Source organism: Pan troglodytes, chromosome 4 (assembly GCF_028858775.2).
Source record: "Pan troglodytes isolate AG18354 chromosome 4, NHGRI_mPanTro3-v2.0_pri, whole genome shotgun sequence".
Taxonomy (NCBI): Eukaryota; Metazoa; Chordata; class Mammalia; order Primates; family Hominidae; genus Pan; species Pan troglodytes.
This window is the reverse complement of record NC_072402.2, coordinates 71715926-71742069: the sequence shown is the minus strand read 5'-3', so window position 1 is coordinate 71742069 and position 26144 is coordinate 71715926. Positions and strand designations below refer to the sequence as shown.

At 37.7% G+C, this 26144-nt stretch overlaps 1 protein-coding gene and 1 long non-coding RNA gene across 7 annotated transcripts in view; one reads left to right on the top strand and one right to left on the bottom strand.

Annotated features, from left to right (window-relative positions):
• MROH2B (maestro heat like repeat family member 2B) overlaps positions 1 to 3074 on the bottom strand; it is a 73382-nt gene extending 70308 nt beyond the window's left edge. For 3 of the 4 annotated variants that reach the window (XM_024356624.3, XM_054684396.2, XM_054684398.2), the window contains exons 1-2: positions 2539 to 3074; positions 1405 to 1466 (exon numbers count right to left, since the gene is read on the bottom strand). In XM_024356624.3, the coding sequence (XP_024212392.3) occupies positions 1405 to 1466; positions 2539 to 2566 (90 nt within the window). In that variant the 5' untranslated portion in view covers positions 2567 to 3074. The remainder of the gene's footprint in view (positions 1 to 1404; positions 1467 to 2538) is intronic. The other variant, XM_063811258.1, reaches the window with a different exon arrangement.
• Positions 3075 to 3102: 28 nt separating this feature from the next.
• The window catches only part of LOC107974759 (uncharacterized), a 235738-nt gene continuing 212696 nt past the window's right edge, over positions 3103 to 26144 (top strand). For all 3 annotated transcript variants that reach the window (XR_001717749.4, XR_001717748.4, XR_008548012.2), the window contains exon 1: positions 3103 to 3195. This is a non-coding gene — a long non-coding RNA (uncharacterized LOC107974759). The remainder of the gene's footprint in view (positions 3196 to 26144) is intronic.

The window sequence follows — 26144 nt, the reverse complement described above, 5'->3', positions numbered from 1 at the left end:
CTGCCTAACTATCTCTGCGAGTCCTTTTCTTGCTCCATGTGCTTACTCTCCTGTCTGCAGGCCTTGTTCTTTGGCAAGGCTAACATTTATGGAGCTCTCACCACATTCCTGGAACTGTGCCAGACTCATTATCTGGAGCATTTTATTAACGCTCACAAGTCCCTGTGTTAGGTACCACAAATATATTCATTTTATAGATGAGGAAATTGAGTCCCAGGGAGCTTAATGTAGTTAGTGTTACATACTGATGCTACAATTTGAAACCAACAGTCTGAATTTTAGCTCGCACCTTAACCTCTTGGTTATGCTGGCTATTATTATTCTTTAATTAGACTCATCATAAAATAACTAGGAAGTGCTTGTTAAAAATATATATTCTCTGATCCCTTTACTGGAAATTCTCCTTCAATGTTTCTGGGATCCGGAGGTTATTCTCCAAGTGATTCCCAATGTTTGAGAAATAGTGTTCTTTCGGAAAGGTGACTTCTACTGAGAGATTAATGTAATGGTTTTCAACCATACCTAAATGTTTGGATTACCTCCAGGTGCTTAAAATGCCCAAGCTTTTCACAGACTGATCCAATCAGAATCCCTGGTAGTAGGGCCTGGGTGTTGATATTTTCCCAAAACTCTCTAAGGGATTCTAACATATGGTCAGGGTTGAGAACCACTGAATTAAGAGATAAAGGTATAGGCACTGCCCTTCACAAGGAGACAACACTGAATAATGATTAGGAACATTTTTTTTTGGAGTCAGATGGGCTTGCTTTTGGATATAGTCCTGCTGTTCTTAGTTGAGCAAGTCATGTAACTTCTCTCTGCCTAATTTTTTCTCAGTTATCAAATGGAAATAGCAATAACTACCTGATAAAATTGTTCTGAGGAGTGAATATTATACAATACACTGTTGTTCGGAAAATATCTAGCATTTTACTTCCCAGATAAGTGTTCTATGAAGGGCAGTTATTTCTTTTATTTTATAAAAGGTTGTTGAAATGTGAAAAGCCTTCAATTCTTAGGTAAACTTCTAGCTGTGAAATAGCATTATAGATGAGCAGGGAAGAGCTTTTGGGATTTTTGTAACAACCCTCAAATTATAAAAGAAACAGTCTCATCCACATGTTTGTAAGTCTGACATACACCTTTCAACATCTGCCTGTATAAAGTTATAAAAAGGAACTTTTTTTTGCTATTTTCTAGACATAGATGCTGTGATTCTTGAAATGCCAAATACCATTGCTTAAACATTACAATGACTTTCATTACAACTGCATTTACTGAAAAATCTAATGCCATGTAACAAGCCAGAGAAAAATGAGAAAGTTGAGACAAAGAAAAATATATACGAAATGTTGCAACAAGAAGACTGAAAAAGGGAAAAAGATTTTTCTCTGTTTTCCCTACCTTGTTAACAATATCTTCCTTGTTCAGCATGCCAAGAGTGAGGTTAATATCCCCAAACATCTCTAAAACGTACAGAAAAATATGAATTGAAATATATGCTGAAATGCCCTCCTGTTAATTATTTTGTAATCAACACAGAAAGTTCATTCATTCATTTATCCTCTCTCTCTCTCTCTCCCTTGACTGCTAGCTCTTTGATGGCAGGAACTGTTTTATTCATATCCATGACATAAATGAAACTAGCAGATGCTAAGTTATTATTATTTTTGAAACCTGAATCAAATGTGAAAGGGAAGATAAAAGATGCTGGATTCCTATGTATCCCTCCAGGCAAGTGGGCATTGCCTTGTAAATTCTCTCTTGCAGGATTTAGCTCTCAGAGTCAATGAGGTGAATTTCTCACTCCTGACTTAAGCATTAGAAGGCAGGGGTGCAACATAGCTGTTTATTTTTCACTGGTCCTCCCCTCAATACCTCTCCCATCTTCTTTTTCCATACCCTTTTCAACTCCACCTATTCTCCTGTGCCTGCCAACTCCCTCTTTTGGTCACATGCTAATGAAGGCTTCCTGTTTTCTGACAATGACCTAAATGTGTTTGACTTGCATTTTCTAGGAATATATGTTTTTGAATAAAGCACTCTAGAAAACTGGAAAAAAAATTGAGTCAAAGGAATTGAGCAATTTCAAGCTGCATGGCAAGTTGGTAGGAGAAATACTTTTGGAGATGAAGATTTCTTATTAACCTCCACACCAAACAACATACTCATTTAGGGCAATCTTTTTGGCAAAGTAGAAAGGCAGCCATACCTGGAAATTGGGAGAAATACTTCCAAAGGACTCTTCTAGTATTTTAAATTAAATAACAAACTGCCTTTCTTTGATATGTAGCCACTTTCTCCTCAGGTAGACTCTAAATTTTAAAGCACAACCATCTCTTAGGCTTCCAGTCTATTATTGGTCCTTCACAATCAGCATGATTTTATTATGTATTTAGCATACCATTTCATAAATCCTTTGAGGTGTACAGTCCTCCCACAATGACGCACCACTCCCAGCCCTCATATATACTTATAATTCCACAGAAACAAAACACAGGGAAGAGCCTTGACTTCTCAGGATCTGATGATGCTTACCTATGGATTCCTCTGTACTAAGTGTCATGTCTTGGCTGTTTCAGGGTCTCTAAAAGATAGCACCTAAGTATTAGAAATAGTAAGGCTAAAAAATCAAAGAGGCAGGTTGGCAAGTTTCTCATATAAGGTTCACATAAGCCTCTCTAAATGAAAGTGCCTCCTCCACTTGATTGGCACAATGGTCTGGGAGCTTCCAGAGATGGGCTTGCTGTTGAAGTTGATACTGTATTCTACCACTATGACATTTTCTTGCGTCTGAACTCCTGCTAACCAACAAAATGGCTGCATCTCACCAAATATTGTCCCTTTGGTGACCAGAGTATTTGGGAAAGAAGTAATTAGAGACTGGGATTCAAACCATTGTTGCAGACCAAAGGTGCTCCTCTCCCTAAACTTGAGTCCATTGATCACAAATTCAGGAATGGTTTTCAGTAGTTGCTTTACTGTCCTGATGTTGGGAAAGGCTTTATGGTGAACTCGTTGATTGTTATACTTAGTGAAAATCAGTCATATGAACTGAGCATGCTCAGTGGACTGGAATGCACTTCAGGGGCAGTTGGATGGAATGTCCAACTGACAGCAGCAAAGTGAAGACCTCTCTACCTCCCTCTCCATTAATTCCTCACTGGCATGTTCAGGATCTTGGCCTCACTCCAGGTTCAGGCTTTTTCTCTGTCTTCAGCTTTCTTTTTGTTTTCAAATTATTTTTTATCTAGACCAATTTTCCATAATGTTTTCAACTTATCTAGCATGAATTGAAATCTGGTCCCCAACTATAAATCTATGTGATGACAGTCTTCAATATATGTCCAGACTCTATGTGAATATGGAGGATGATAGAGAAAGGGAAGGCAGTACTGCTAGTCTGTAGGGCTAAATGTAGAATGGGCTGAGGAGGGGAGCTCATGACAATTTTCATCTGCTGCTGCTTTTTTGGCCATCTTAACTTCATCGGTGAAGCTTATTCCAGATTCAAAGGTCAACTGCTTCCAACTAAACCTTTGAATTCATCATTCTTCTCATAGACATTTTGCACTGTATTAAAGAGATCCTCAACATTTTCCGCTTCCCAAGTCAGCATCACTTTCAGAGTTTTGTCTCCAGGTGACTTTATCATGGGATTTACTTGGTATCCTTATTTAAAATGTGAATTCCCAGGCCCCACTTCAGACCCAGTAAATTAGAATGAGGGGGCAGCAATCTATATATTTAATGTGCGCCCCTGGTGATTCTTAGGTTCACTGAACTTTGAAAAGCACTGACCAAGGTCCTTGCCCAAACATTCATTAGTGGATCAGTAAATAGCAGTTAACTGAAGAATGTTTGTTGTGGTTGGGCAAGGAGCTCTTCCCCAGCATCATGACTCACTGAAGAATAGGCCAAGTTTGGTTAGTCAGGGAGGTACTGGGGTGATTAGAGGCATCCCGAAACTCTTAACATCTATAAGATGTTAAGTCTACTTGTAGTAAATAAAACAACAGATTCTCTATAAGGGAAAAAATGACGTTAGAAATTATGTGCTCTTAGAGTCTTAAAAAACAATGTACAGCAGAATCAATAATAAGAAAGCTAGCCATTTAGGTAATTGTTACAACCATTTTCTTAATATTTTTGTGAATGGTGACAAATGATTTTTTCTGTATGTCTCTACATAAAGACTTCCTTGATTTCATAGAGATTAGAGAAGTTAGGAGATAATTGATTTATATTGACTTTTAATTTATTCATCGCTGCAATCAAAACACAACTTTTTGCTAAAATCCTTTCAGACAAATTAAATTCACTCATTGAAACCAATACTGCAGATAGTTTTAAAATCCCCAAATCCTCAAAACAGCTGATTTGCTGTCATTTTATTTCATTTTTCAGTCGCCTGCTTGCTGCATCTTCCCATTATTTCTTCCTCTTCTCATTGCATGAGGCTAACACAATATGGATTTGATTTCTCTAAGACTCTAAGAGGATCCTAAACACGAATTCTCAAAGTGAATAGGATGGCATGTGCTAACTAATTAAGTACTGTTTCTAGATATCTGTGAGGGAGCCTAAATCTAGCCTGCTAAGGAATTAGAGTGTCTCGCTGGATATGTGGTAGCCATCCCCTTTCAATGTAACTTGTCAAATGAAGCTACCCAATCCCAGGCCTACTATGTTCCCGCATGATGTTATCAGACAAAAATATTAATAAGGCAGTAAAGGTAAAATATAAAGCTACAGAAGAATAGATACATAGAAATAATACAGAAACGTTATAAAAATTTAAATTTTATGGTTTTAATAGTTTAATTGTAGATGATTTTAATGTATACTACAATTAATCTAAACTTTGATATTTATCCTTTTATTCTTCAAATGAAGTGTTAGATTTTTATAAAATATATTAAGAGTGAAATTAGGCTGTGTTTTGTTTGATTTGTCAGTTTCATGAGATAAGCCTAATTTCTTTTTTAAAAATTTTATTATTATTATACTTTAAGTTCTAGGGTACATGTGCACAACGTGCAGGTTTGTTACATACATATACATGTGCCATGTTTGTGTGCTGCACCCGTTAACTCGTCATTTAGCATTAGGTATATCTCCTAATGCTATCCTTTCCCACTCCCCCCACCCCACAACAGTCCTCAGTGTGTGATGTTCCCCTTCCTTTGTCCATGTGTTCTCATTGTTCAATTCCCAACTATGAGTGAGAACATGTGGTGTTTGGTTTTTTGTCCTTGCGATAGTTTGCTGAGAATGATGGTTTCCAGCTTCATCCATGTCCCTACAAAGGACATGAACTCATCATTTTTTATGGCTGCATAGTATTCCATGGTGTATATGTGCCACATTTTCTTAATCCAGTCTATCATTGATGGACATTTGGGTCGGTTCCAAGTCTTTGCTATTGTGAATAGTGCCGCAATAAACATACGTGTTCATGTGTCTTTATAGCAGCATGATTTATAATCCTTTGGGTATCTACCCATTTATGGGATGGCTGGGTCGAAAGGTAATTCTAGTTTTAGATCCCTGAGGAATCGCCGCACTGACTTCCACAATGCTTAAACTAGTTTACAGTCCCACCAACAGTGTAAAAGTGTTCCTATTTCTCCACATCCTCTCCAGCACCTGTTGTTTCCTGACTTTTTAATGATTGCCATTCTAACTGGTGTGAGATGGTATCTCACTGTGGCTTTGATTTGCATTTCTCTGATGGCCAGTGATGATGAGCATTTTTTCAAGTGTTTTTTGGCTGCCTAAATGTCTTCTTTTGAAAAGCGTCTGTTCATATCCTTCACCCAGTTTTTGATGGGGTTGTTTGTTTTTTTCTTGTAAACTTGTTTGAGTTCATTGTAGATTCTGGATATTAGCCCTTTATCAGATGAGTAGGTTGCAAAAATGTTCTCCCATTCTCTAGGTTGCCTGTTCACTCCGATGGTAGTTTCTTTTGCTGTGCAGAAGCTCTTTAGTTTAATTAGATCCCATTTGTCAATTTTGTCTTTTGTTGCCATTGCTTTTGGTGTTTTAGACATGAAGTCCTTGCCCATGCCTATGTCATGAATGGTAATGCCTAGGTTTTCTTCCAGGGTTTTTATGGTTTTAGGTCTAACATGTAAGTCTTTAATCCATCTTGAATTAATTTTTGTATAAGGTGTAAGGAAGGGATCCAGTTTCAGCTTTCTACATATGGCTAGCCAGTTTCCCCAGCACCATTTATTAAATAGGGAATCCTGTCCCCATTGCTTGTTCTTGTCAGGTTTGTCAAAGATCAGATAGTTGTAGATATGTGGCATTATTTCTGAGGGCTCTGTTCTGTTCCATTGGTCTATATCTCTGTTTGGTACCAGTACCATGCTGTTTTGGTTACTGTAGCCTTGTAGTATAGTTTGAAGTCAGGTAGCATGATGCCTCCAGCTTTGTTCTTTTGGCTTAGGATTGACTTGGCAATGTGGGCTCTTTTTTGGTTCCATATGAACTTTAAAGAATTTTTTTCCAATTCTGTGAAGAGAGTCATTGGTAGCTTGATGGGGATGGCATTGAATCTATAAATTACCTTGGGCAGTATGGCCATTTTCACGATATTGATTCTTCCTATCCATGAGCATGGAATGTTCTTCCATTTGTTTGTATCCTCTTTTATTTCGTTGAGCAGTGGTTTGTAGTTCTCCTTGAAGAGGTCCTTCACATCCCTTGTAAGTTGGATTCCTAGGTATTTTATTCTCTTTGAAGCAATTGTGAATGGGAGTTCACTCATGATTTGGCTCTCTGTTTGTCTGTTATTGGTATATAAGAATGCTTGTGATTTTTGCACATTGATTTTGTATCCTGAGACTTTGCTGAAGTTGCTTATCAGCTTAAGGAGATTTTGGGCTGAGACAATGGGGTTTTCTAGATATACAATCATGTCATCTGCAAACAGGGACAATTTGACTTCCTCTTTTCCTAATTAATGCCCTTTATTTCCTTCTCCTGCCTGATTGCCCTGGCCAGAACTTCCAACACTATGTTTAATAGGAGTGGTGAGAGAGGGTATCCCTGTCTTGTGCCAGTTTTCAAAGGGAACGCTTCCAGTTTTTGTCCATTCAGTATGATATTGGCTGTGGGTTTGTCATAGATAGCTCTTATTATTTTGAGATATGTCCCATCAGTACCTAATTTATTGAGAGTTTTTTAGCATGAAGGGCTGTTTAATTTTGTCAAAGGCCTTTTCTGCATCTATTGAGGTAATCATGTGGTTTTTGTCTTTGGTTCTGTTTATATGCTGGATTATGTTTATTGATTTGCGTATGTTAAACCAGCCTTGCATCCCAGGGATGAAGCCCACTTGATCGTGGTGGATAAGCTTTTTGATGTGCTGCTGGATTCGGTTTGCCAGTATTTTATTGAGGATTTTTGCATCAATGTTCATCAAGGATATTGGTCTAAAATTCTCTTTTTTTGTTGTGTCTCTGCCTGGCTTTGATATCAGGATGATGCTGGCCTCATAAAATGAGTTAGGGAGGATTCCCTCTTTTTCTATTGATTGGAATAGTTTCAGAAGGAATGGTACCTGCTTCTCCTTGTACCTCTGGTAGAATTCAGCTGTGAATCCATCTGGTCTTGGACTTTTTTTGGTTGGTAAGATATTCATTATTGCCTCAATTTCAGAGCCTGTTATTGGTCTATTCAGAGATTCAACTTCTTCCTTGTTTAGTATTGGGAGGGTGTATGTGTCAAGGAATTTATCCATTTCTTCTAGATTTTCTAGTTTATTTGCGTAGAGGTGTTTATAGTATTCTCTGATGGTAGTTTGTATTTCTGTGGGATCTGTGGTGATATCCCCTTTGTCATGTTTTATTGCGTCTATTTGATTCTTCTCCCTTTTCTTCTTTATTAGTCTTGCTAGCAGCCTATCAATTTTGTTGATCTTTTCAAAAAACCAGCTCCTGGATTTACTAATTTTTTGAAGGGTTTTTTATGTCTCTATTTCCTTCAGTTCTGCTCTGATCTTGGTTATTTCTTGCCTTCTCTAGCTTTTGAATGTGTTTACTCTTGCTTCTCTAGTTCTTTTAATTGTGATGTTAGGGTGTCAATTTTAGATCTTTCCTGCTTTCTCTTGTGGGCATTTAGTGCTATAAATTTCCCTCTACACACTGCTTTGAATGTGTCCCAGAGATTCTGGTATGTTGTGTCTTTGTTCTCATTGCTTTCAAAGAACATCTTTATTTCTGCCTTCATTTTGTTATGTACCCAGTAGTCATTCAGGAGCAGGTTGTTCAGTTTCCATGTAGTAGAGTGGTTTTGAGTGAGTTTCTTAATCCTGAGTTCTAGTTTGATTGCACTGTGGTCTGAGAGACAGTTTGTTATAATTTCTGTTCTTTTACATTTGTTGAGGAGTGCTTTACTTCCAACTATGTGGTCAATTTTGGAATAGGTGTGGTGTGGTGCTGAAAAGAATGTATATTCTGTTGATTTGGGGTGGAGAGTTCTGTAGATGTCTATTAGGTCCACTTGGTGCAGAGCTGAGTTCAATTCCTGGGTATCCTTGTTAACTTTCTGTCTCGTTGATCTGTCTAATGTTGACAGTGGGGTGTTAAAGTCTCCCATTATTATTGTGTGGGAGTCCAAGTCTCTTTGTAGGTCACTCAGGACTTGCTTTATGAATCTGGGTGCTCCTGAATTGGATGCATATATATTTAGGATAGTTAGTTCTTCTTGTTGAATTGATCCTTTTACCATTATGTAATGGCCTTCTTTGTCTCTTTTGATCTTTGTTGGTTTAAAGTCTGTTTTATCTGAGACTAGAATTGCAACCCCTGCCTTTTTTTTGTTTTCCATTTGCTTGGTAGATCTTCCTCCATCCCTTTATTTTGAGCCTATGTGTGTCTCTGCATGTGAGGTGGGTTTCCTGAATACAGCACACTGATGGGTCTTGACTCTTTATCCAATTTGCCAGTCTATGTCTTTTAAGTGGAGCATTTATACCATTTACATTTAAGGTTAATATTGTTATGTGTGAATTTGATCCTGTCATTATGATGTTAGCTGGTTATTTTGTTCTTTAGTTGATGCAGTTTCTTCCTAGCCTTGATGGTCTTTACAATTTGGCATGTTTTTGCAGTGGCTGGTACCAGTTGTTCCTTTCCATGTTCAGTGCTTCCTTCAGGAGCTCTTTTAGGGCAGGCCTGGTGGTGATGAAAATCTCTCAGCATTTCCTTTTCTGTAAAGTATTTTATTTCCCTTTCCCTTATGAAGCTTAGTTTACCCAGATATGAAATTCTGGGTTGAAAATTCTTTTCTTTAAGAATGCTGAATATTGGCCCCCACTCTCTTCTCACTTGTAGAGTTTCTGCCGAGAGATCAGCTGTTAGTCTGATGGGCTTCCCTTTCTGGGTAACCGGACCTTTCTCTCTGGCTGCCCTTAATATTTTTTCCTTCATTTCAACTTTGGTGAATCTGACAATTATGTGTCTTGGAGTTGCTCTTCTCTAGGAGTATCTTTGTGGAATTCTCTGTATTTCCTGAATTTGAATGTTGGCCTGCCTTGCTAGATTGGGGAAGTTCTCCCGGATAATATTCTGCAGAGTGTTTTCCAACTTGGTTCCATTCTCCCCATGACTTTCAGGTACACCAATCAGATGTAGATTTGGTCTTTTCACATAGTCCCATAATTCTTGGAAGCTTTGTTCATTTCTTTTTATTTTTTTTTCTATAAACTTCTCTTCTCGCTACATTTCATTCATTTTGTCTTCCATCACTGATACCCTTTCTTCCAGTTGATCGCATCAGCTACTGAGGCTTGTGCATTCATCACTTAGTTCTCGTGCTGTGGTTTTCAGCTCCATCTGGTCCTTTAAGGACTTCTCTGCATTGATTATTCTAGTTAGCCATTCGTCTAGTTTTTTTTCAAGGTTTTTGATTTCTTTGCCATTGATTCGAATTTCCTCCTGTAGCGCGGAGTAGTTTGATCGTCTGAAGCTTTCTTCTCTCAACTTGTCAAAGTCATTCTCTGTCCAGCTTTGTTCCGTTGCCAGTGAGGAGCTGTGTTCCTTTGGAGGAGGAGAGGCGCTCTGATTTTTAGAGTTTCCAGTTTTTCTGCTCTGTTTTTTCCCCATCTTTGTGGTTTTTATCTACCTTTGGTCTTTGATGATGGTGATGTACAGATGGGTTTTTGGTGTGGATGTCCTTTCTGTTTGTTAGTTTTCCTTCTAACAGCCAGGACCCTTAGCTGCAGGTCTGTTGGAGTTTGCTGGAGGTCCACTCGAGACCCTGTTTGCCTGGGTATCAGCAGTGGTGGCTGCAGAACAGCAGATATTGGTGAACCGCAAATGCTGCTGCCTGATTGTTCCTCTGGAAGTTTTGTCTCAGAGGAGTACCCAGCCATGTGAAGTGTCCGTCTGCCTCTACTGAGGGGTGCCTCCCAGTTAGGCTACTCGGGGGTCAGGGACCCACTTGAGGAGGCAGTCTGCTCTTTCTCAGATCTCCAGCTGCGTCCTGGGAGAGCCACTACTCTCTTCAATGCTGTCAGACAGGGACATTTAAGTCTGCAGAGGTTACTGCTGCCTTTTGTTTGTCTGTGCCCTGCCTCCAGAGATGGAGTCTACAGAGGCAGGCAGGCCTCCTTGAGCTGTGGTGGGCTCCACCCAGTTCGAGCTTCCTGGCCACTTAGTTTACCTACTCAAGCCTCGGCAATGGCAGGCGCCCCTCCCCAGCCTCGCTGCCACCTTGCAGTTTGATCTCAGACTGCTGTGCTAGCAATGAGCGAGGCTCCGTGGGCGTAGGACCCTCCGAGCCAGGTGCAGGATATAATCTTCTAGTGTGCCGTTTGTTAAGCCCGTTGGAAAAGCACAGTATTAGGGTGGGAGTGACCCAATTTTCCAGGTGCCATCTGTCACTCCTTTCTTTGACTAGGAAAGGGAGTTCCCTGACCCCTTGAGCTTCCCAGGTGAGGTGATGCCTCGCCCTGCTTCGGCTCATGCGCGGTGCCCTGCACCCACTGTCCTGCACCCACTGTCCGGCACTCCCCAGTGAGATGAACCCAGTACCTCAGTTGGAAATGCAGAAATCACCCGTCTTCTGTGTCGCTGTCACTTGGAGCTGTAGACTGGAGATGTTCCAATTTGGCCATCTTGGCTCCACCCCCCTGAGATAAGCCTAATCTCTTATACTCTAATATATAAAAGAGAAAGAAATATTAGCTGACAATGTCATATAGAAGTAATTATGCCTTTGATGTCAGTAGACCCATTTCCTTTCTTTCCTTTTTCCTTCCTCCTCACTTTCTACTTCCTTCCTCTCCTCCTGTCTCTCCTGTCTTCTCCTCTCCTTTCCTATTCCCTGGTCTCTGTTTTCTCTCCTGTTATTATTATTTTTTACTCTTTTTCCTTTGCTTTTCTACTGGTAGTAAATACAACAACAGGATAATTTCCAGTAAAATTCACTCCAGCTGAATTCAGCACACATTTACTGACTACTTAGTAGGCAAGAAGCCCATGATAGGGATTCTTGGACAAATCATAAAAAAAGAACTTTATCCTAACCTCAAGGAACTTGCACTCTAGGGGAGAAGGCAGTCCACTGGTATAACAAATGGAAAAATGAGCCAGGATAGTGATCGTTATAATAGAGGAGTAAGCAAAGGTCATGAAAGAGTTTTGAATTTTGTCTGCAAAGCATGATTGTAGGACTTGAGTTGGTCCTTGAAAGTAGAGATGAGTCCTCTTCATAGCATTCAGAGAAACCTGTCTTCTTCTCCAAGTAGAAGACTGCAGATCCTCTAATTATTTTTTCTTCTTTAGCATGAGTAAATCATGGCAATTTGTTGATTTTTCTATTTGATTTAGGAAGATTTATTTTTTAAATTTTAATTTCTAAAATTCCAATAGCTTTTGAAGTATAGTTTTTGGTTACATGGATGAATTGTATAGTGGTGATTTCTGAGATTTTAGTGCACCCACCACCTGAGTAGTATACACTGGACCCAATATATAGTTTGGTATCACTCATCCGTCTCCAACCCTCCCCACTTCTGAGTCTCCAATGTCCATTATACCACTCTGCATGTCTTTGCATACCCATAGCTTAGCTCCTATTTATAAGGGAGAATATATGGCATTTGGTTTTCTATTCCTGAGTTCCTTCAATAAGGGCCTCCAGCTCCATCCAAGTTACTGCAAAAGACATTATTTCATTCTTTTTTATGCCTGAGTAGTATTTCGTGGTGTATATATACCACTTTTCTTTATCCACTCATTGGTTAATGGGCACTTAGGTTGCTTCCATATCTTTGCAACTGTGAATTGTGCTGTAATGAACATTTGTATGCAAGTATCTTTTTGATATAATGACTTCTTTTCCTTTGGGTAGATACCTGTAGTGGGATTGCTGGATCAAATGGTAGATCTACTTTTAGTTCTTTGACAAATCTTCATACTATTTTCCCTAGAAGTTGTATTAATTTACATTTCCACCAGAGGTGTATTAAGTGTTCCCTTTTGCAGCACATCCCCATCAACAACTATTTTGTTTTGGCTTTTTAGTAATGGCCATTCTGGCTAGGATAAGGTTGTATCTCAATGTGGTTTTAATTTGCATTTCCCTGAGGATTAATGATGTGGAGCATCTTTTTCATGTTTATTTGCTGTTTGTTCTTTTGAGAAGTGTCAATTCATGTAATTTGCCCACTTTTTGATGGGATTATTTGTTTTTTTTCTTGTTGATTTGTTTATATGCCTTGTAGATTCTAAATATTAGTCTTTTGTGGATGCATAGTTTGCAAATATTTCATCCCATTCTGGGAGTTTTCTGTTTACTATGATGATTTATTTCTTTTGCTATGAAGAAGAAGCTCTTCAGTTTAATTAAGTTCCATTTATTTATTTTTGTTTTTGTTACATTTTCTTTTGAGGTCTTAGTCATAAATTCTTTGCCTAGGCCAACATATAGAAGAGTTTTTCCTAGGTTTTCTTCTAGCATTTTTATGGTTTCAGGTGTTAGATTTAAGTCTTTAATTCATCTTAAGTTCATTTTTGTATATGGGGAGAGATGGGGATCCAATATCATTCTTCCACATGTGGCTAGTCAGTTTCCCCAGCACCATTTATTAAACAAGATGTCCTTTCCCCAATTTATGTTTTCGTATGCCTGTAGATCAGTTGTTTGTAAGTATTTGGCTTTATTTCTGGCTTCTCTATTCTCTTCCATTAGTCTATGCATCTGCTTTTATACAAGTACCATGCTGTTTTGATACTATAGTCTTGTAGTATAATTTGAAATCAGGTAATGTGATGCCTCTAGATTTGTTCTTTTTGGTTAGAATTGCCTTGGCTATTTGGGTTCTTTTTTGGCTCCATATGAATTTTATGATTTTTTTCCTAATTCTGTGGAAAATGATGTTGGTATTTTGATAAGGAATTGCACTGAATCTGTAGATTGCTTTGGGAAGTATGTACCTTTTCATGATACTGATTCTTGTAACCCATGAGTATGGGATGGATTTTTATCTGTTTGTGTCATCTATTTCTTTCAGCAGTGTTTTGTAGTTATCCTTGTAGAGATATTTTACATCCTTGGTTAAGTATATTCTAAGGTGGTTTTTTCTTTCTTTTTGTTTTGTAAAAGGAATTGAGTTCTTGATTTGATTCTCAACTTGTGATTTACCAAGATTTAGACTGTTATTGTTTTCAATTGCTTTTTATTGTAAATATATAGTGTTCAGCTGTTACTATGATAAAATATATATTCAACATCCTTTTAATAGAGCAGGCTTCATATCTGAAATAAAAAAAGAAGAGGAGAAACAGTATGAGACTTCAAGTTCAGAAACTTGAATTACCTTTAGATTCTGCTTCAAACTAGTTTTATTACTGTGGGAAAATCAACCCAGTTGATATGGTTTGGCTGTGGCCCCACTAAAATCTCATTTTAAATTGTAGCTTGCATAATTTCCATGTGTTGTGAGAGGCACCCAGCGAGAGGTAATTGAATCATGGGGGTGGGTCTTTCCTGTGCTGTTCTTGTGATAGTGAATAAGTCTCATGAGATCTGACAGTTTTATAAAGGGAAGTTCCCCTGCACATCCTCTCTTGCCTGCCACCATGTAAGATGTGACTTTGCTCCTCCTTCTCCTTCTGCTGTGATTGTCAGGCCTCCCCAGCCACGTGGAACTGTGAGTCAATCAAACCTCTTTTCTTCATAAATTACCCAGTCTCAGGTATGTCTTTATTCGCAGTGTGAGAACAGACTAATACACCAGTCCCTGGACTGATACCTGAAAAAAGAGGAGATAAGGTTAGTTGACCTAAGGATCATTTCCTCTGCCAAGCAACTTTGTTTTCACATTCTTTGTACCACTAAAAACATTTGCAATGCTCTTTCTAATTCTAAAGCAGCAAAATTATAACTTTAAAATATTGGAACCTTGCTATGCATGGTTTGAATACATCTCTCAAAGTTTATGTGTTGGAAATTTAATCCCAATGCAACAGTGTTGCAAGATGGGACTTTTAAGACGTGATTAGCTAGGTCATGAGGTCTCTGACCTCATGAATGGATTAATGTGGTTACCAAGGGAGTGGGTTCCTAAGAAAAGGATGAGTTTGTTCCCCTTTTCCCAACCCCTCTCATCTTTCTTGAATGTGTGTGCTCTTTTGATCTTTTATTTCCTGCCATGGGATGATACAGCAAGAAGGCTCACCAGATTCTGGTACTTTGGTATTAAACTAGGCGTCCAGGATATTAAGAAGTAAGTATATATTGTTTATAAATTACCCAGTCTGTGGCATTCTGTTATAGCATCACAAAATGGACTAAAACAAATCTTATGTGAATAAGGAATTTCTTACACCTTTCCCCATATAAACCCAGTATGAAGATTTCCTTTTCCCTTGCAATGACAGCAGCAGCCAGTGATGTAGGGACAGGAGGTTAGAGAACTCTCTAAGGACTGAATGCACAGCAGCCATTGCTGTGGACAATAAGGTAAGGCAGGATAATACACCTCAAAGCTTAATACAATGACCAAGCTTTGGTTAATGTTTCTTGATTAAAAATCCTCGAGAGATATAAGCTATAAATTGCTAATATGAAAGTGTAAACAATAGCTACTTTTCTGTATGTCATCAAGCATGCTGCACTTTAAAATTGAGAGAATGGTTTGAAAGTTATCCCTTTAGGAATTTAGAAAGAGCTTAAGAATATAATCTTGGCCAGGCATGGTGACTCATACCTGTAATTTGAGCACTTTGGGGAGCCTCGGTTGGAGGATCACTTGAGCCCAGGAGTTTGAGACTAGCCTGGGTAACATGGTGAAACCCCATCTCGACAAAAAATAATTAAAAAAAAATAGCCCACCCACCATGGTGGTGCGTGCCTGTCATCCCAACTACTCAGGAGGTTGAGACCAAGCGTGGGGTGGGGTGGGGGGCGGGGGTTGGGGAGATTACTTGAGTCCAGGAGAGAAGCTGCAGTGAGCTGTGATTGCATCACTGCACTTCAGCCAGGGAGACAGAGTGAGAACCTGTCTCAAAATAAAAAAAAATTAATTCCTCTAGAATTTGCAAATGATTTAAAAAATGATTTCACTCTCAAGTGATAGAAAATTAAATTCCCTGTGGATAAGTAATTTACTGGTATGGTATTTCTCAGAGCCTCTTTTATTAGGCATATCTAGCTTTGCTACTGACAGTTGCTGAGAAAAGAACAGCCTATCTTTATAATTTGGGGTAGTGAGAGAAATAACAGAGCCCTTTACCTCTGAGGACGTTACCTGGTGGCTTGGCGTCATGATAATTGGGGCCTTCTGCTTTTTGGAGCTCATTATACCTTGGCCAGAACTTTTAGGACTAGATTTTAAGTGTCAGCTCCTGGACCCGTAAGTCGTGTTAGTGAGAAATGAGACACGAGACATCGTTTTTTGTTTTTGTTTTTTTTTTTTAACTGAAGAACTCACTTTTTATGGCAGCTAAACAATTCAAAGGAGGATACTTTCATTATCTCAACTTCTTATAATGAATGACTTGGATCTCATAATTGCCCAAGTAAATAATCTTAGAAGAAAAAGTTATTAGTATTATATTTTTAAGGATTAAAATACAATTTCATTGCCTCTGAATGATTCTCTTACATTTTGAATTTGTTTTCCTTTTTAAAAAAAGAAATAAACATGTTCCCGTTGTCTTTTGTTTACTTTTATAGGATTAAAAACATACTTTTGATTCCTGCTTTTGGTAGTTTCAATGGCCTCTAGATGTGCCATAAAAATGTGAATATTCTCATGTTACAGTTAGAGACTTTAGAATCCTAGAAATGGTCATTAAGTTTTATAGAAATAATCTGTTAGGTGAAACTGTTCAAAAACATTTAAATCAAAAAGTGATAGTAAAATATTAGATACAGTTTCAAATAGTAAATTTTCTGGTTACCAATAGTGTTCAAATATCATAGGAATATTTGCTGGAAAAGAAGCAAATAAAAAAATAAAGTAGATCTAAAACAAAACATAACTTTCATTGCTGGCCCTAGTATTCATATATGTAACTCTTCATCTGCTTCTGTAGTGCACAGAAATGAGTACAGAAGCTTAGAAAGATAAACCTGGCACTCATTTCCATAGTTTGTACTTACTAAAAGAGGAAGTAGATATATATCCATTAATATTAGAGATTTTTTACCAGTAAGATTATTTAATCCATCTGAGCCTTAGTTACATCATCTGTAAGATTGTTAGTTGTATAGATTAAGTGAATAATGCAAGGAAAATATGTTGTACCAAGTTAGCATTATTTGTTATCTGGCATTTTTGCTGTTATTGCTCTTGTTGACATAATTATACCAAAACAGCCTAATGAGACCACATCATTCCAGCAACTTTCTGCTCATTGAGGTCTTAATATTATGATTTCTGATTTTAAGAAAATGCTTGTAAGCTTTGTAAAATGTTGGAACCAAACAATCTTAACATAGGGCTAATTTTAAGAGAAAGTGTTATGTATGTAATGTGTAGTTTTTGTTCTAGCTGAGTTTTAAGGTTCTTTTTATCACTTATTTTAAGCAATTTGGTTATGTTGCAGCTTGGTGTACTTTTCTTCATGTTTCTTTTGTTTGAAGTTCACTAAGTTGCTTGAATATGTTAATTTATAATTTTTATCAAATTTGGAAATATTTTAGCCAGTATGTTTCCAATTTTATTTTTATCTCCTCTTCTTTCTTCTGCTTCACTTCATCAGGGACTCCAGTGATACATATATTAGGCCACTTGAAGTTGACTTATAACTCGCTGATGCTCTGTTAATTTTTCATCCTTTTGTATTTTATTTTGGATATTTTCTATTGCTTTGTCTCCAATATTTCTTTCAGCGTTGTCTAAACTGATGTACCACCTGGTGTATTTTTTGTTTTTCTGTCCTGAGATGGAGTCTCACTCTGTTGCCCAGGCTGGGGGGTGGGGGTGCCATCTCAGCTCACTGCAGCCTACACCTCCTGGGTTCAAGCGATTCTCCTGCCTCAGCCTCCCCAGTAGCTGGGATTACAGGCACCCACCACCATGCCTGGCTAATTTTTATATTTTTAGTAGCGGCGGGGTTTCACCATGTTGGCCAGACTGGTCTCAAACTCCTGACATCAAGTGATCCACCTGTCTTGGCCTCCCAAAGTGCTGGGATTACAGGTGTGAGCCATTGTGACTGGCCTGTATTTTTTATTTCACACAATTGTTTTCATTTCTAGAAGTTTTATTTGGAGACCTTATACATACCTTTTGTGTCTCTATCTAATTGGATCAATTTTTCCTCTAGCTTCTTTAGTATCTGTAATAGAGTCATAAAGACTGTTTTAATGTTCTTGTCTATTAATTCTATCATCTGTGTCATTTCTTAATATGCTTCCATTTGTTTTTTCTTATTATTGTTGATTGTATTTTCTGCTTTTTTGAATGCTTTCCCTCCATTAGATAGTAGATATTGTGAATTTTATTTTGTTGGGTGTTAGATACTCTTGAGCTTTGTTCTGTGATTCACTTGTTATTTTGAAACAATTTGATCCTTTCAAAGCTTGCTTGTAAGTTTTGTAAAATGTAGGGACCAGAAAATCGTAATATAAGGCTAATTTGATATATTCTTTTGAGTATATCTGATGTCCCATGAATTATAAAGCTTTCCACTCTGGCTGGTTGAAAATATGAGTTATTCCTAAACCTGTGTGAACTTTGGAGATTATTGATTCTTTTCTTTTTGCATGGTTTGTTTCCCAGCTTCAGTTTTCCTTATATGCATATCCTAGTAGGTACTCAACTGAATTCTAGAGGGGAACACTCTGGAGATCTTCAGAGTTTTCTCTGTATGCACCTCTCTCCTGTCCAGTATTCTTCCACTTAAACTGTATCCACTTTGCCATTCCCAGACTCCCAGCTCCATCTCTCCAACTCAAGGATACCTCCAGCCTCCTTCTGGTTTCTCTTTCCTGTGCTGACACTTAGAAACTTTCTCCAGAAAGTGAGCTTGGGCAATCATTGGGGCTAACCTCATAGTTTTTCCCTCTCTCAGAGATCAATTCCTGCATCAATGGTGTCCAGTGTCTGAAAGCTGATATTTCTTAGACTATAAGAATCTGGGTTGCTTTTTTTTTCAGTTGTTTCAGTGGAAGGGTAAATTCAGTTCCTGTTACTTTATCTTTGTCAGCATCAGAAGTCTGCCAAGATTCTTATATGTATTTATGCTGTTCTAGTCTTATGAACTTCTGCTACCTATTTTGCTCCCAGGAATAGTAGCGTATAAGTTAGGAATATGTTTCCCTTCCCCTCCCACCAAAACCCCAAATAATGAACCCCCAAACAAAAAACAAACTCAGAAAGCACTCAACAGTTGCCTAAATCTATAATGTTTTTGTTTTCTTGTACAAAGTTCATCTGGAGACAGGTAGCCTGGGCTAAAACAGCTCTTCAGTAATGTATTATGGATCTATGCTCTTTTTCTTTTTTACTATCTTTAGCATGTTATTTGACCTTTAGTTACAAGATAACTGCTACATATCCAGAGCTCATGCTTGCATTCCAGGCAGGAAGAAGGTAAAATACAAAACTTTCTTCATGTGGGAGTTTACATTTTCAATTTGGAAAGAGAAGACATTCACAGTGAATTTCATTCACATATTGTTGGTAAGAACTTGGTCACATAGCCACTCTTCACTGCAGTGTAGGTTGGGAAACCATGTATTTTAGTAGTTTCAATGCTTCTCAAAAGAGGAAGGTAAGGAAGAAAAGGACTGTGAATATCTTTCAAATAGAGCATCTATGGTATCTATTAGAATAATAATTCTGTCATGTTCCCAACGTTTAAGGATACGTAAGATTGCCACAAGCCTAAATCTGGAACTATGACTAAAGATCTGTGGGAGCCAGAAGTAGCCACTTACTTCCCATGTTTGATAACATTTTTCTTCTGTTAGTCAGTCTTCCATATGTAAATCATGAACAGTTAATGAGAGTAGAGGCAGGATGATAAAATTAGTTTGGGTTATAAAAGATAAATTCAAATAGAGACTATACTTTATATTATTGTCCTAATTTATTAGTTTTACTCCATGTTGAATTATCATTTTATTTAATTCAGAAGCTCTCAAAGGTATTCATTTTTTCAACTCTTATTTAAGCTTTTGGGCTTCTTGATCAAAGATGTACAGATGCATATATTCATGCATACCTGCGAGTATGTGCATGCATACACACACACAATAACTTTGATGCTGTTTTGATAATAAAATTTTTGGTAACACATTTTCTTTGTTTAAAAAATCCTAGTGTAATGATATACAAGGAGAACCACACATAGGCTAGCTGATGAAACATATGTTTTAGTGTGAGAAGCAAGATATCAAGGGATAGGCTCTAAGCATAATTATTAATGATAATCTTTAATGTGCTCTTTCCAGGCTGGGGCTGGTTAGTAACAAGACTTTTGTTTTTCTTTTTGAGGATTATAAGTGTGAGGTGAGAGTGGAATTATTTGGGAAAATATAGGAGTTTGGAAAAAAATGCAGTGAAATGAGAAAGTTTGATGGTTGCTGGTTGAAGACTTTGGGAGACAAATGTCTAACTGAGATTGGACTTTATTTCTAAAATATGAAAATTATCAGACATATATAAAATAGAGATAATTGTATAATGAATGATTGTGTATGTTTACATCCTAGTTTTAATAATTATCAAGTTATTGCTCATCACGTTTTATTTCTATCCCTATTTACTTCATTCATGTATTATTTTGAAGCAAATACCAGATATTATATAATTCATTCCTAAATATTGTACATTTTTTTTCCTAAAAGGTAAGGGTTCAAAAGAGTATGCCAAGAAAAAATAAGACCTAGTCAGAGCTCAATTTTCTCATAGTATCATTATATTTAGAGTTTGTTTAAATAAGATCAAGTTATGACTCATCTATTGCAATTAGTTGATATGTCTCTCTTTTTTTTTTTTTTTGAGATGGAGTCTTGCTCTGTTGCCCAGGCTGGAGTGCAGTGGCGTGATCTCAGCTCACTGCAAGCTCTGCCTCCTGGGTTCACACCATTCTCCTGCCTCAGCCTCCCGAGTAGCTGAGACTACAGGCGCCCACCACCACGCCTGGCCAATTTTTTGTATTTTTTAGTAGAGACGGGGTTTCACCGTGTTAGCCAGGATGGTCTTGATCTCCTGACCTCGTGATCCACCCACCTCGGCCTCCCAAAGTGCTGGGATTACAGGCGTGAGCCACCGCACCCGGCCGATATGTCTCTTAAATCTCTTTAAATATATATATTTTAATTGGGACTTTATTAATTTGATCTCTATGTAAAGAGTGAAAAAATTTCTCCCTCATTGTCAAATTGAATCATCAATACAATCTAAATAATTTAGTTGTGCTATTTGGAACATATTAGTTTTTGATGCAATGAAATAATCATAGTATGAGAAAAAAAGCAGTATCAAGGAAAAGAAAAAAGTAAGTTTAAAGACATCAATACTGTACAATTCAGCTATAAACACTTATAAAGACAAATTGATACAATCTAAGAAGGAATTCCTTAAAAAGCATGCATGGATGTGTGTAAGTCTGTATACCTTATTTGCATTATAAATTGGCAAAGTATCTCATTCTACAGTTATGGTATTTAGACAGATTTGTGGTTGTAAAGTTGGCACTTAAATATTTATCTTGTCTGTCAAGAAATATCACTTAAAATTTATTAAATAAGTACTATGCACTTTTAAATTTATACAGTTTTATTTAGGTATTGAATTAGCAATTCTCAGAGGGGCCATTTTGTTTCAATTTGTGCTGACTTCATTGTTGGATATAACTTTCTCCACTGCAGGAATATCACCAGGCTAATTACTAGGAAATCTCTCTCTTTTTTTTTGGTATATGGAGTAATATGTATGGATGAAAGGACCTTAAAATTGGAGGATTTTTCAATCTAAAATTAGATGCTCATACAAGAGAACCTCTTTCCTACTATAGACTCCCTTCTCCTTCCCCTAATCCCCATCCTGTTCTTAGCAGATGGTGACTGGGCTTATGCTAAAAAACTTCCAGGGACAGGGACTTTGCTACTTGTACACAGGAAGACTATTCCATTTTGACACAACTCAAATTACTGGAAAGTTCAACCTTATGAGACAATTTCTTTAATTTTGAAAATCATATCTTTGGCCATACTTCTGTTCTTTGTAGTAGGAAAAATTTATGTTCTCTCTTCTGTATAGTGGTATTTAAAATATTTAAAAAGATTTTCAGAAATGCTCTACACCTCAAAGATTTTTTATTTTCTAGGGAAAAAGTTTCTAAATGATCTCTTAATAGTTCCTTTAATAATTTGATTTCCAACTCTCTTACTGTCTTTCTCACTTTCTCTGAATGATTGATAGTGTTTAGAGGCCCCTCTATGTTATCAATAACTGATCAGAATATTTCATACTGATACGAACATCAAATTTCTCTTAGTTTAGCCTAAGATATAAGGTTTTAAAATTTCTTTGCAGTTCAATTGCATTGTGTTTCTATGCTCAAATTAACTCATAGATTTTTTTACTTGAACTGCCAAAATATAAGACCCTCCTTAATTTATATTTGAGTGAAAGAGATTTTAAATCCAATTAAAATCAACCCATCAAAAAGTGGGTGAAGGATATGAACAGACACTTCTCAAAAGAAGACATTTATGTGGCCTACAAACATATGAAAAAAAGCTCATCATCACTGGTCATTAGAAAAATGCAAATCAAAACCACAATGGGATGCCATCTCATGCCAGTCAGAATGGCGATCATTAAAAAGTCAGGAAACAACAGTTGTTGGAAAGGATGTGGAGAAATAGGAACTCTTTTACACTGTTGGTGGGAGTGTAAATTAGTTCAACCATTGTGGAAGACAGTGTGGCAATTCCTCAAGGATCTAGAACCAGAAATACCATTTAACCCAGCAATCCCATTACTGGGTATATACCCAAAGGATTATAAATCATTCTACTATAAAGACACATGCACACATATGTTTATTGCGGCACTATTCACAGTAGCGAAGACTTGGAACCAACCCAAATGTCCATCAACGATAGACTGGATAAAGAAAATGTGGCACATATACACCATGGAATACCATGCAGCCATAAAAAAGGATGAGTTTATGTCCTTTGCAGGGACATGGATGAAGCTGGAAACCATCATTCTCAGCCAACTAACACAAGAACAGAAAACCAAACACTGCATGTTCTCATTCATAAGTGGGAGTTGAACAATGAGAACACATGGACACAGGGAGGGGAACATCACACACTGGGGCCTGTCAGGGGTGGGTGGCTGGGGGAGGGATAGCATTAGGAGAAATACCTAATGTAGATGATGGGTTGATGGGTGCAGCAAACCACCATGGCACATGTATACCTATGTAACCTGCACGTTCTTCACATTTACCCCAGAACTTAAAGTATAATAATAATTAAAAAAACGTAGCCTAGTGATGTCAGCAAGATGGTAGAATAGGATTGTTTGTGCTCATCCCTTGGCAGAAACATCAGTTTGAAAAACTCCGTGTGCAAAAATACCTTCATAAGAGCTAAGGAATTTAGGTGAGAGATTACAGCACCTGGGTATAATACAGAAATAAGAACAAAAAAATTATTGAAGAGATTAGGAATGACAGTTTCAAATTACACATGGCACCCTTTCCCACAGCCTAGCTAGCACAGCACAGAGAAAGATATACTCTGCTTCTGAGTAGGAGAGTGAAGTGAGCACCAGACTTTGTTGTGGACCTGACCACCAGGCCTGCCCCAATAAAACTGAGTGCCAGCCTTGTGCTCAAGGCTTCAGGTTTTAGGTTGGCACTTGTGAATTGAGCTTCCAGGCCTTCTCCAATGCTAGACCAGATCCAGCGGCCTCAGGCTCCAGGCCACACCCACAGACTCAGACTCCAGACTGGGCCTCACAAATCCAGGCACATCATTATCCCTTGCAGACTTAGGCACCAGTCCCGCCTGCCTGAAGGCTCCAACAGCAAGCCTACTCATGATCTCTGAATGAGCTGACTGAAGAAGGGCTTTGCTGACCAAAGCCAATCTGTAAAGACCAGAATAAGTACCAGCTTCTTCAAATGTGCAGACACCAATGCATGGCCACAAAGATCAGAAATAATCAGGGAAACATTATATCACCAAAGGAATAAAATGAAGCTCCAGTAACCTTAAAAATGGAAATGCGTGAACTACCTGATAAATAATTCAAAATAATCATTTTAGTGAGATATAAGAGAACACAGATAAGCAACTAAATAAAATCAGAAAAGCAAAACACAAATGAGAAGTACAATAAAGAGATATAAATCACAAAAAACAAAGCAGAAATTTTAGAACCAAAGAATACAATGCATGAAACAAAAAATTTCATAGCTTCAACAGCAGACTTGATAAAGCATAAGAATTTGAAATTACTCAGAGAAATAAAAAGAAAAAATTGAAAAGAATAAGGAAAGCCTGTGATGGGACACCAGCAAATGAACCAATATACGTATTATGGGTGTTGCAGAAGAAGCAGAGAAAAAGAAAGGAGGCAGAAGCTGTTTAAATAAAGATCCCCAGATCTAAAGAAAATGAACATCCAGATCCGTGAAGCCCAAGAAATCCCAAATAGGAGTTAAGTTAAATGTGATTTAACTCCAATTGAAGCTTTGACTTCCATTAACTTGGCTAGGCACTTGCTCACTACTCTCATCTGTCTTGCCTAATTTTGCTTCTTTTAACTTTTCCTTCAAAAGTAATTCTCATTCATGGAGAGGTTGGAAGCCACTTAAGATTGAATCACCCAGCTTTATCCCTTTTATCTGTTATCAATGACCCCCTTGCAACACTGACATATTGTTCTTTTTCTAAGTCCTTCCTTCAAGCACTGTCCTCACAGTCCTGTGGTCTTTCATGCTTGCGTGCCTCACTGCCTTCTAAGTTTTGAACACCCCTGGATAATTCTTAGAGTCTCTTGCTTCTGTTCTGTATTTGTCCTTGAATATGAAGTACTCAAAAAAGAGAGGAAAGGTCCCACCAAGAGAAGAATTTAAATGTTGTTCCCCCCTTTATGCCAACTCTTTCTTTTGCACACCTAATAAAAACTTCACACAATAAGCTTCCATGGAAAGTATTTATTGAACACATACTGTATCTTCAGTTAAACTAGACTTCTTTATTCAGTCCAGCTTTCCCCATGTTGTCCCATTTTCTAAGGTATCCAATATTCCATATGGCAAGACCAAAATGAAATAATCTGATACAGTTTTCTCTGTATCTGCCCTCCAGTTTCAGTTGTTACTAATACCGGGTAGATGTGTATTTTCAGAGAAACTTTTGAAGACCTAAATTCCAATCTAAAACAACAACAGTAACAGTGAAAATTGCAGATATTACGATAAGCTGGTTTATATTGAGATTTGGGGGAGGGGTGAAGTCATAAAGACAGCAAGATTTTCAGGATCTTTAAAACATCCTATATCCAGTGTGTTTAGGGAATACCCTGATCCTCATTCCTTTGGCTTATATAGCATATGCTGTCATCTTCAAAGTGATTTCATATACTTCATCTCATTAAAACCTCACAAGGTAAAGGAGGTCAGTCATTCTTAACTATGTTTTACTATTGTGGAGACCAAAGTTCCCAGAGGCCTGGCAAACTGTCCAAGTTCTCCTGACTTCAGGGATAATCCCCGTTCCTACTATCCTTACTGAGGCCAGCAGGTGCTCATTGTGTGTTAGAACATGGAATTCTTGGTTGTTTAAGTCATGTGATTTTTCTGAACACTGAGGAGGAGAGCAGGAGCAAGACGCTTGTGTGGGCTTAAAGGCAGAGATGAGAATTGAGTGAACATCATCCTGGAGCCCATGGGTGTCATGGCAGAGGCAACAGTGCGGAAAGAGGCAACTATTCCAGGAGGCAGGGGGTATAGAGTGGGATTTTGTAAGAGTAGTAGTCATAAGATATTGATAATAAAATAGAAAAATATTAGTGTGTACAATGAAAAACCCTAAAAACAGAAACCATAGTTCTCTAAAAAGTCCTTGATAACATATAATCTAGAGCTGCTACTTCATTTTGTACATTACTCTCCTGTAAAGGAAAACCTGTTTCTTTTTTTAGACCCAGAATCTTGGCACAGCAATGGCAATTTCCCAGCATACTCCTTCATTTCTGCTGAGCACTGATTGTTGGAGTACTTTTAATGAAGTCCATTATCATTTTGGCAGTTCAACAAGACTTCCAGGAGAGAAACAGAGAGCGTGGTTTGGAACAAACACATCCTTGAGCTGTTTTCTATTATTCATACAGGCTACTCAGCATTTTTTTTGAAGAAAACTATATTAGAGTAAAAATTAATTGCTATATTAATACATCACTCTTAACAGGTGTAACTCTGTGGTGTCTGGAAGCTAATAAGCTAACTTTCTGAGTGGCATATTTTTTGGGAATCCCTTAGGTCCCCCTCAATGCAAAAGATACACAAAGAGAGCTAGAGTCAGTGCTGGAGTGCAAAAGGAGAAGCTTTTTGTGGTCTCTGAGGGCTCATTTATCTTCATATCCCCATTGCCTACATACTACCAAGCACTCTGAATCAACTTTAATTGCACTTACTTCC